We start from the raw sequence: 12,673 nt of genomic DNA on the forward strand, positions 1-12,673 counted from the left end.
TGACTTCGAATTTTGCACACAAGTCATAATTGGCATGACGGACCTATTCCAACTTTCAGAATCGAAATCCGACCCTAATATCAACAAATTAAAATCCCGATTAAACTTTCCAACCTTTCAAACCTTCAACTTTTCACTTTTTGCCAATTCACGCTGAAACGGTCTGCGGAACTCCAAACCAACATACAGACACGCTCTTAAGTATAAAATTACCATACGGAACTATTGAAACCGTCAAAACTATATTTCGGAATCGTCTATACAAAAGTCAAACTACGATCAACTCTAACAACTTAGGACTCCAACTTAGGGACTTTGTGTTCCATTTCACTCCGAACTCACCCGACACCAAAACCAAACACCCCAGAAAGTTACATAAAACACAATATAACATAGAGGAGGCAATAAATGGGGGATCAGAGTAAAAATACTCAAAACCATCGGTCGGATCGTTCCATCTATAAACTCGTTTATGATGACATTATTATGGAACTCTTTCTTAAAAGACAAATATAATAGTACATACAATCAAAATAGGATTTAACTCTTTTACTCGATCAAGGTCATATAACATTAATTTGACTTAATTCACCACTTGATTATATCTAATGTCTACACAGAATGTTTGGAAACTCTAAATCGTCCATAGTTTCTTCTAGTATTACTATTATTATTTCATTTTTTAAACTCATAGTTGCAGCTTCTTATGTTAATAATTAGGGGACTGTTCTTTTACCTAAGATTTTATATATAAGAAGATAAATACTAATGACGCATACATCAATCTAGTAATTTGACAACTTTACCCTTATTTAATTCTTTCATCTTTGACCACATTATCTATATTCAATAAATAAGAGAACTCTATGTACCTAACAATTCTTTTAAATAAGATTTTATATATAAGATAAAGCTTGGAGGGGAGCCTTGGCGTAACTGGTAAAGTTGTTGCCATGTGACCAGAAGGTCACAGATTCAAGCCGTGGAAATAGCCTCTTACAGAAATGTAGGGTAAGGCTGCGTACAATAGATCCTTGAGGTTCGGCCCTTCTCCGGATCTCGCGCATAGCGGGAGCTTAGTGCACCGAGTATCCCTTTATATAAGATAAAGCCTAATAATGTATTGATCAAAGTAATTTTGCATAGTATATTAATTTGACCAGGAATCTTTGAAAAATGTATAATTAATGATAAATAATCAGCTTTCTAACAATTAATGTCAACGATAAAATTGAAAAGAAATAATTAATTATTTCTCGATTTTCTAAAGTGACAAATAGTTTTAAAAAATAATTTTTAATAAAAATTGCAACTAAATGGGAAAGGAGGGTGTAGATAGGATGAATGTAGAAGTGGATAGACAATGCAGTCAAATTAAAATTTTAAGCAAACTTTAGCACCAACCATTGAGCACAAAGCACTAACCCATCACAAAAATGGAATAGCAAATCTCACATTACGTCTATAATTATTTTCCTAATGGAACGGGGTTTTCAAACTTTTGAATTGGTTTAACAGACTTAAAGTTAAATCAGCAAAATGAAAAAAATCATCCGTCTTCGGTTTTAGCGGAGATTTGAGAACAGGTGTTGGTTCAGTAAATGACTCATCGCAAGTGTCAGCATCGCTCAAGGTTTCGCCTGCAGTGTCCGCTGCATCAGAAAAATTATCTGCATCTAAATAGTTAACTGCCTCTGAATAGTGAAAAACGGCCGTATCATACATCTCCTTGCAAACCTCAAGACATTGCTTGAGAACAGGTTCTTTTGTTTGCTTCAACAACATTTCGGTTTGACTTAAAATGTCATTAGCTTTATCTTGAGACAATTGAATTATAATTCGTGCCAAACTTTTTTTATCAGCAGAAGCGCTTCTAGGATCTGCTCTAAGAGATTTGACACATAAATTGTAGTCAATAGTTTTTTGGCACACATCATCTATGAGATCTCCATACGAATGAGCGACAAAGGAGAGAGAAGTAAAAAATATCACTATTATAATTCTCATGGAATCCATTTTCTTTTCAATCTTTTTGGAGTCACCAGAGTGGTTTTTATAGCATGCATTTTCACATTTATTTTCTGTATTTATTGGAGAAGATTATGTTAATATTATTGTAACAAGATTCTAGTACTCAGATTTTACTATTATGGAATAAAAGTTAAATGCTTAGTGATCTTAGATATGAACGAAATCAAGATTAATCGTCTTTATGAGGATAGTCCTTAATTCATTCCAAATATTATTTTCAGTTACTTTCTTTTCTATTTAAATGATTAGTAAAATCTAGATGAAATAGACTGGTAAAGGAAGTGAAAACCGAAGATGACACAGACTTAATGTTAATTTGGAAGTTTCTTTGGACTATGTTGACCATATTGAAATCTTATTATAGTGTGAGAACCCTTGTTCTTTGTTTTTTTATTGATAAGAGAGTTACAAATAACGATATGCCCAAAAACTCAAACAATATATTATTTCTGACTTGCGCCTTTTACTATACTAGTCTTAGCTTTGCGCGTCTACCATATATCAATGCATACATAACTTTAAAAAATTATATAACTATTATTAGACAATGTAATTTACTTATAAAATAAAAAAAATATTGAGAAAGTATACATTTATGAAAACATTGAATCTAGCTCACAGAAACTCACATATGCCTTATTGTGGTTTCTAATGACATCAGAAGAAATACTTAAGGAAGATTATTGTTATTTTTTTGATGTAATACTGAAAATAAATAAGTAACACAAAATACTTTTATTACGATTATTCAAAAATTAATCAAATTATACAAGTTAAAATATTAAAAAACAATTAACTTTTTTGAGATATAAGAATAAAGAGGTTGGCCTTCTAACACCTAAAAGAAAATTAATTAAGTAACAGTATAAAATTTAAAATGGACTAGTATTGAATTAATATTTTATGATAAATAACTTAGTATATTAAAATTTTGATATGAGGACTTTCTCACGAAATTTTTGTTGATAAGTGACAGTTTTGCTTACCATATGAAAGTTTTCGTGATATCAGTTTACTTGGACCTATGTGTTATCGATGTTATTGGGTCTTAAAACTCACGGAAAGTTTAGTCGATAAGTGAAAAATTTGTTGATAATCGATTTTTGTTTGATAAATAAAATTTCAGTTAATTTCCAAAAATCATAAATTTTAAAAAGTTAGCATGGAAGATATTATGCAACATATCTCAAAGAAGTCAAGAATTTATTAAAATTTTAAATATTAGCATTGTTTACATAGTAATTTGAATAGAATTTTGTTAAAATACCAAAAGTTCAAAAAAACAAAAAGTGGTGAATTCATAGTTAGAATTTAGAATCCGAAATATTAGTTTATTCACATTTTCTAAATAACGATAGTATCCTATTCAAAGTCTTTCTTCTGCCTACTTTTTAATTTGTCCAGGGATGATTACAATGGAAGTAAACCTTGATGCCACATTAGTATTGATTTAATTAATCTGTTACATGTCTATGATGGCTAAAGTCTAAAACTGTCATATAATTCTAAAACAATTAATGCCAAGAATAAACTTGAAAAGAAATAATTTATTATTTCTTGATGATCTAAAATGACAAATAGTTTAAAAAAAACTATTTTTAATAAAAGTTGCAACTAAATGGGAAAAAGAGGGTGTAGATAGGATGAACGTATAAGTGGATAGACAATGAAGTCAAACTAAAATTTTAAGCAAACCTTAGCACCAACCATTGAGCGCAAGGCATTAACCCATCACAAAAATGGAATAGTATATCTCACTTTAAGTTTATAATAATTATTTTCCTAATGCAACGGGTTTTTCAGACTTTTGAATGGGTTGTAACAACTCGGCCGGTCGTTTTGACAAATTAAGTCCCGTTCAGCGGCATAAGGTCTTGAGCAGTTTCGTATTATATATATTGACTTGCGTGTGTGGTCAAGTTCAGTTACCGGATGAGACAGGGTCAAATCAGAAGAAGGATTCAAGTTTTGAAAGCTTAAACGGTAAGAGTTGACCGGAATTTGACTTTTGTGTAAACGGCTCCGGAATGAATTTTGGATGATTTCAAGAGCGTCGTATGGTGATTTTGGATTTGGAGGTTCGTAGGATAATTTGAAGCATTTCGGCGAAAGTTGGAAAAGTTGAAATTTGGAAGGTTGAGAGGTTTGACCAATAGTTGACATTGGTGTTATTGGGGTCGGAATGCGATTCCGAGGGTTGGAACAGCTCCGTTGCGTCATTTGTGACTTGCCTACAAAATTTGGCGTCATTTCGGGTTTATTTGATAGGTTTCGGCGCGAGTTTTAGAAGTTGGAAGATTTGAAAGTTTATAAGTTCGATTCATGGTGCGATTCGAAGTTTCGAAGTTGTTTGATGCGATTTGAGACCTCGAGCAGGTCTGTGTTAGGCTATGGAACTTGTTGGTATGCTTAAACAGGGTCCCGGAGTCCCCGGGTGTGTTTCAGACGAGTTTCATATGGTTTTCATGATTTTGAACATGTATAGTTCTGGTGCCTCGCACTTGCGACATCCTGGAGCACAAGTGCGGCTTCGCTTCGGTCGCTTCTGCGATCGTTGAGGCCTGGGAGCTCGCTCGCTTTTGCGGAGGTTGGCACGCAAGTGCGAAGGCCGCTTCTGCGGTTTTGCGATGCGAAGGAGTTCGCTTATGCGCTCCTGTTATCGCTTCTGCGACGCCGTTGGTGCGGCTATATTGTGCGCAGATGCGGACCTAGGCCGGGTAAGTTACGTTCGCAGATGCGAACGTTTGCCCGCAAATACGCTTATTTGTCCGCAGATGCGGAAGCCCTAGACAGAGAGTTTATATTCGAGGGTTTTGCCATTTTCTCCATATTTTGAGTTTTAGACCTCGATTTTGGTAGATTCTTCGTGAGTTTTTCAAGAAAATCGATTGGGTAAGTGTTCTTCACCTAGAATTTATTATATTTCATGATTTTATCTTTATTTTTATCATTTAATTAGTATTTTGAGTGAGGAAAATGGGGATTTTTGAAGAAAACTTTCAAAATGTAAAATCATGATTTTAGGGACAAATTGGTATCGGAATTTGATAATTTTAGTATGATTGAACTCGTATCGGAATGGGTGTTAGAATTTTGTAAAATTTGTCGGGTTCCATGGTTCGGGCCCGGGGGTCGACTTTTGGGTTGATTTTTAGTTTTTTATAAAGATGGAGGCTTCATGATCCAGAATAGTTTCTTATGAGTTTTATTTATGCTTTGAAGTTGTTTTGGCTAGATTTGAGCCGTCCGGAGGTTATTTCACCCGAGAAGTTTATTTTGAGTATCGGTCTGTCTTCTTTGAAGTAAGTATCTTGCCTAACTTTGTGTGGAGAACTACCCCTTAGGATTTGAGTCTTATATACTAATTGTAGTCCGTGTACGCGAGGTGACGAGTACGTGCTCGGGCTTATTTATGGAAAGTTGGCCTTTTAGGGTTCTTTGGTCCTTGTATTCACTAAGTATGAAGTTGTTTTTGTTATGATTAAGTTCCTAGTTACTAGTTTCATCTCTACCTGCTTATTTGAAATTAATTGCTTCATGTTCCACTCTTATTGCTTATTTGATTCTTGTATGCCATAACGAAAATTGTTACCTCTTCTATTGCCATGCTATCCCCCCCCCCAAGTTATTTCTCCTTAACTGAAAGTATAATTAACACTTTTGTAATTGTTCGTTCTTAATTGAGGTTATGATTATCTTCTCGCTGCCTATCCTTAATTGAACTTGTTGTTGATATTTGTGTAGTGGCGCACTTACCTATATGAGTTTTTATCTTGTGAAGATTTGTGGGAAAATATTCTACGTGTTGTCCATTTTCTCTATACTTACTAGCTGGCATGAAGTATGTTAGAACATTTGCACAAGCATACACGTAGTTAATCACTCTTATCAGTTAAGAGGATGGATCTTGATATTGTTGAGTATTGATACACACTTTTGTTTACTTGTCTTCTATGCGAGAATACCTCTATTGGCACGTGAGTCGTCAGTGCGGTTATAAATTTATAATGAGGGCACAGGATGCCAAGTGTTTAGGGTTCCGGAATAGGGACCCATCAAAATGTGGATATTTTGAGGTTCGGTACCTCGTGGAGGTTATTGGATAAAACCTGATGTGAAAGCGGTTGTTTTGTTGAGTTGTTACTTGCCTTTCCTTTATCTATGATCACCGGATTTGGACTATGTTTCCGTTCAGTCTACTATGTCATTATTATGGTATTTCGCTGTTAGTTGTAGTTTTCCTTTCTTACTGCAATTACCGTATTATTTATCATTATGCGTAGTCTTTATATAGATATCGTACTCTGTTGTTTCTACACTTATACTTTTTCAGGTTATTTAGTCCAGTAGGTGTCTTGATTGTTCCTCATCACTACTCTACTGAGATTAGTCTAGATATTTGTTGGTTACCACTGTGGTGTACTCATACTACACTTCTGCGCCTTTTTGTGCAGATCCAGGTGTTTCGAAGTCAGTTGATCATTAGCTAGCTATTCAGATCTTGCGATGGAGAGTCAAGGTAAACATGTTGCTACGTTCGCAGGCTTCAGAGTCACCTTCTGATTTTGTATTTACACTGTTTACTCTTATTTCGAAATAATTATATTTAGAGGTTTCCTAGCAAACTCTGTAGAGCTTATGACTTGTACTAACAGTTTTGGGATTGTAAATTTTATAGAGATTTCTATTTAAAAAATTGTTAGATGTCATTTAAATATTTTTGTTATTCCAGTTAAAGTTAGGCTTACCTAGTCCCTAAGTCTAGGTGTCATCACGACACCCAACGGAAGGAAAATTAGGTCGTGACAAGTTGGTATCAGAGCTCTAGGTTCATAGGTGCTACGAGTTATAAGCGAGTTTAGTAGAGCCTTGCGGATCGGTACAAAGACGACTGTACTTATCTTTAAGAGGCTACAAAATTATTAGGACAGTTTCACTTCGTTCATTCCTATCGTGCGAGTTTATTGATCTCGAAGTTTGAGCTTTTATTATCCCATTCTCTCACAGATGGTGAGGACACGAGCTGTAGTTACTAATGATGCTGCCCCCAGAGCAGATGTCGCTAGGGGCAGAGGCAGAGACAGACGTGGAGCACATGCCGCAGCTAGAATACTTACCAGAGCAGCAGTTGAGGAGCCGTCAGTAGCTCCAGTTGGGGGACATGTACCGTAGGCGCCTGCTGTTACCCCCGGACTTTAGGAGACCTTAGCACTGTTCCTGAGCATGTTTGGTACATTGGCTCAGGCAGGGTTGATTCTGGCTGCACCAGGTACTTCACAGACCGGGGGAGGAATCCAAACTTTCGCCGCCCACACTATAGAGCAGCGAGTTCACGTTGGTCAGGTTCCAGGTGTCATGGTGACACAGCCTGTGGTTCCAGTTCAGCCAGTGGTTAGGGCAACAATATTTGAGGAAGAACAACTTAGACTTGAGAGGTAGAAGAAGTACCACCCTCATACCTTCAGTGGATTGGCGATAGATGATTCCCAGGGTTTTCTAGAGGAGTGTCACCGCATTCTCTGTAGTATGGGTATTGTAGAGATGAGCGGGGTTGCTTTTACTACGTTCCACCTCAGGGGAGCGGCTTATCAGTGGTGGAAAGTGTATGAGTTGGGTATCCCGTCGAGGCAGCTTCGCTTTCGTGGGTTTAGTTTTCGAAGATGTTCCTGGGAGTGTTTGTACCTCAGTCCCCTCGGGATGCATGGCGCGCGGAGTTTGAGCATCTGTGTCAGGGCGCTATGTAAGTATCATAGTATTCCATTAGATTCAGTGATTTGGCCAGACATGCACCTGCTTTGGTCACTAAAGTTAGAGGGCGTGTCCACAGATTCATTGAGGGGCTCAGGCATGATATTCGGTTCAGCATGGCTCGGGAGTTGGATGTTTCATTTCAACAGGTGGTAGGGATCGACCGCCAATTGGAGGGCATGTGGGACGGGGAGAGAGAGGATAGGCGGAGCCAGGAGAGAGAGGTCAAGAGAGAGAGGACAGGGAGGCTAGGAGGCCTCGTATAATGGAGAGATCTACTGGTCCTTACTTTGGAGGCAGGGTACGACATGGTACAGGTTTTGTGGGTCAGCCAGTTCAGTTTGCACTTCAGGCTTCACACAGTGTTTTAGGTACTCATGGGTCTCAGAGTACCTGTACTACATAGTTTCCATATCCACATCAGCAGAGAGATACCAGCCACATGGTGAGAGATTTTTCCAAACTCTGGACAGATGTGTCACAGCGGGGTATTCGGGCGAGTAGAGGGAGCCCACGAGGGGGAGGCCCGACCCATTAATGTGTTTCATATAGTAGGCTTGAGGACGCTGCGCCAGATGATATCATATAGGTATTCTTTTGGTTTGTTATAGAGTATCACATCCGCATTTTGTTTCAGATCTGTTTATCGGGGTGAGTTCCCCTATCTGTTGCTCCACCTATGGGTGAGTTCATGATTTAGTATTTTGCTTATGTGTTTTCCCCTGTTGGGAGACTCTATGAGTGGTAGCCCGTGATTATCGTTGTTTTTATTCCAAAAGTTCTAGAATCGGTCTCCAAAAGCTCTGAATCTATCCATAATCAAAAAAATATTATCAACATAGGCTAAAGAATCGAATTCCAACGGATAACTACATAAATAGGCCAAAAATTCGAAATCGGCCAAAACCCGGCCCCCGGTCCCACGTCTCGAAACCAGTCAAAATGGCAGAATAATAATCCTTGTCCTCTCCTCAGTCTAACCATATAAAATTCATCAAATTCCGATATCAACTCGACCCTCAAATCTTCAATTAAAGTCTTGAAGATTTCTACCATTTGCAACCCAATCTATACCCATTTGAACTGAACAATCTTTCCATAAACCTTATTGATATGTATAAATGATACTATTACACCCAATAATCATACTCTTAATCACCCATCTTTACCCAAACTCGAAATTGAAGACTAGGGATTAGAACCTTACCTCTTGGGTGAAGATCTTGTGATATTTCCTTGTTGGATTTCAAAGCTTGAACAAGATCTTGATGAACAAATCACTTGAGCTTCTTCCTCTCTCTAGAACACTCTCCCTTCTCTCTAAAGAATGTCAGATTTTTGCTCCAAAATGAGTCCCAAAGCCTATTTATCAAAATGGGTTCGGGTTATGAAAATAGAAAAATTAACCCTCCGAAAGCAGGTCTGCGGTCGCATAATGGACCGCAGAATGGGTATGCGGGTCGCAAAATGAGCTCAAAATCGATGCCCTAAAATGGGCTTCACTGGACAAGTTTGCGACCATTTTGCGGTTGCATAATGGTTATGCGATCGCAGAATTGGTCGCAGAATTGCATTTTTCCAGATTTTGGTAACTTGGTCATAACTTCTTGTAGGAATGTCCAAATGACGAATGGTTTAAAGAGTTAGAAACTAGACACATAGACCTTTCCTTTGGTAGGTAATACACCATATAACACTTCGTATCATGAGAGTTATTCTCATTTTAAGTAAGGTTTTGTGCGAACGCACTTGAAACTTTAGTCTTATGAAATTTCCAACTTCCAAACTTCTTGTTAACCATCCGAAATCATCCCGAGCCCCTCGGCACCTCAACCAATATTTTTCACAAGTCATATATCACTACCCGAACTTAGTCGAACCTTCGGAACAACCAAAACACCAATTCAACCTCAGACTCAAGCCTTAGAACTTCTTAACTTCAAAAATTCGCCAACGATGCTGAAACCTATCAAACCACGTCCGAATGGCCACAAATTTTGCACACACGTCACAAATGACACTACGAACCTACTCCAACTTCCGAAATTCCATTCCGACCCCGATATCAAAATTTTCCACTGCCGACCGAAATCGCCAAATTTCCAATTTCGCCAATTCCAGCCTAATTCTACCACAGACCTCCAAATCACAATTCGGACGCACTTCTAAGTCCAAAATCACCTAACGGAGCTAATGGAACCATCAGAATAAAAATCCGAGATCGTTTACACATAGGTCAACATCCGGTTGACTTTTCTAACTAAGAGACTAAGTGTTCATTTCACTCCAAAACTACTTCAGACCCAAACCTACCAACTCGATACAACTCAACACCGCTAAACAACACATAAAGAAGTAGGAATGAGGAAATAGGGCTATAACTCTCGAAACAACCGGCCGGGTCGTTACAAATACTAGAACCACGAACCGCGCATCGATTCAAGCCTAAGAAACTTAAGAACTTTCGAATTCTAAAACTAATGCCGATTCATACCAAAACAACTCCGGTTGACTTCGAATTTTGCACACAAGTCGTAATTGGCATGACGGACCTATTCCAACTTTCAGAATCGAAATCCGACCCTAATATCAACAAATTAAAATCCCGATTAAACTTTCCAACCTTTCAAACCTTCAACTTTTCACTTTTTGCCAATTCACGCTGAAACGGTCTGCGGAACTCCAAACCAACATACAGACACGCTCTTAAGTATAAAATTACCATACGGAACTATTGAAACCGTCAAAACTATATTTCGGAATCGTCTATACAAAAGTCAAACTACGATCAACTCTAACAACTTAGGACTCCAACTTAGGGACTTTGTGTTCCATTTCACTCCGAACTCACCCGACACCAAAACCAAACACCCCAGAAAGTTACATAAAACACAATATAACATAGAGGAGGCAATAAATGGGGGATCAGAGTAAAAATACTCAAAACCATCGGTCGGATCGTTCCATCTATAAACTCGTTTATGATGACATTATTATGGAACTCTTTCTTAAAAGACAAATATAATAGTACATACAATCAAAATAGGATTTAACTCTTTTACTCGATCAAGGTCATATAACATTAATTTGACTTAATTCACCACTTGATTATATCTAATGTCTACACAGAATGTTTGGAAACTCTAAATCGTCCATAGTTTCTTCTAGTATTACTATTATTATTTCATTTTTTAAACTCATAGTTGCAGCTTCTTATGTTAATAATTAGGGGACTGTTCTTTTACCTAAGATTTTATATATAAGAAGATAAATACTAATGACGCATACATCAATCTAGTAATTTGACAACTTTACCCTTATTTAATTCTTTCATCTTTGACCACATTATCTATATTCAATAAATAAGAGAACTCTATGTACCTAACAATTCTTTTAAATAAGATTTTATATATAAGATAAAGCTTGGAGGGGAGCCTTGGCGTAACTGGTAAAGTTGTTGCCATGTGACCAGAAGGTCACAGATTCAAGCCGTGGAAATAGCCTCTTACAGAAATGTAGGGTAAGGCTGCGTACAATAGATCCTTGAGGTTCGGCCCTTCTCCGGATCTCGCGCATAGCGGGAGCTTAGTGCACCGAGTATCCCTTTATATAAGATAAAGCCTAATAATGTATTGATCAAAGTAATTTTGCATAGTATATTAATTTGACCAGGAATCTTTGAAAAATGTATAATTAATGATAAATAATCAGCTTTCTAACAATTAATGTCAACGATAAAATTGAAAAGAAATAATTAATTATTTCTCGATTTTCTAAAGTGACAAATAGTTTTAAAAAATAATTTTTAATAAAAATTGCAACTAAATGGGAAAGGAGGGTGTAGATAGGATGAATGTAGAAGTGGATAGACAATGCAGTCAAATTAAAATTTTAAGCAAACTTTAGCACCAACCATTGAGCACAAAGCACTAACCCATCACAAAAATGGAATAGCAAATCTCACATTACGTCTATAATTATTTTCCTAATGGAACGGGGTTTTCAAACTTTTGAATTGGTTTAACAGACTTAAAGTTAAATCAGCAAAATGAAAAAAATCATCCGTCTTCGGTTTTAGCGGAGATTTGAGAACAGGTGTTGGTTCAGTAAATGACTCATCGCAAGTGTCAGCATCGCTCAAGGTTTCGCCTGCAGTGTCCGCTGCATCAGAAAAATTATCTGCATCTAAATAGTTAACTGCCTCTGAATAGTGAAAAACGGCCGTATCATACATCTCCTTGCAAACCTCAAGACATTGCTTGAGAACAGGTTCTTTTGTTTGCTTCAACAACATTTCGGTTTGACTTAAAATGTCATTAGCTTTATCTTGAGACAATTGAATTATAATTCGTGCCAAACTTTTTTTATCAGCAGAAGCGCTTCTAGGATCTGCTCTAAGAGATTTGACACATAAATTGTAGTCAATAGTTTTTTGGCACACATCATCTATGAGATCTCCATACGAATGAGCGACAAAGGAGAGAGAAGTAAAAAATATCACTATTATAATTCTCATGGAATCCATTTTCTTTTCAATCTTTTTGGAGTCACCAGAGTGGTTTTTATAGCATGCATTTTCACATTTATTTTCTGTATTTATTGGAGAAGATTATGTTAATATTATTGTAACAAGATTCTAGTACTCAGATTATACTATAATGGAATAAAAGTTAAATGCTTAGTGATCATAGATATGAACGAAATCAAGATTAATCGTCTTTATGAGGATTGTCCTTAATTCATTCCAAATATTATTTTTAGTTACTTTCTTTTCTATTTAAATGATTAGTAAAATCTAGATGAAATAGACCGGTAAAGGAAGTGAAAACCGAAGATGACACAGAATTAATGTTAATTTGGAAGTTTCTTTGGACTATGTTGACCATATTGAAAT

At 36.8% G+C, this 12,673-nt stretch overlaps 1 protein-coding gene across 1 annotated transcript; it reads right to left on the reverse strand.

Moving 5' to 3' along the window:
• Positions 1-1,476: 1,476 nt before the first annotated feature.
• On the reverse strand, positions 1,477-2,016 carry LOC138893652 (pectinesterase inhibitor-like). Its single transcript, XM_070178299.1, has one exon. The coding sequence runs from the start codon at positions 2,014-2,016 to the stop codon at positions 1,477-1,479; it is 540 nt and encodes a 179-aa protein (XP_070034400.1).
• Positions 2,017-12,673: the final 10,657 nt, after the last annotated feature.

This window comes from Nicotiana tomentosiformis, chromosome 6 (assembly GCF_000390325.3).
Source record: "Nicotiana tomentosiformis chromosome 6, ASM39032v3, whole genome shotgun sequence".
In the NCBI taxonomy this organism is placed as follows: domain Eukaryota; kingdom Viridiplantae; phylum Streptophyta; class Magnoliopsida; order Solanales; family Solanaceae; genus Nicotiana; species Nicotiana tomentosiformis.

What these genes read in the sequence shown, in the direction of transcription:
- LOC138893652 (XM_070178299.1), bottom strand. Translation starts at nt 2,016, where the DNA reads ATGGATTCCATGAGAATTATAATAGTGATATTTTTTACTTCTCTCTCC.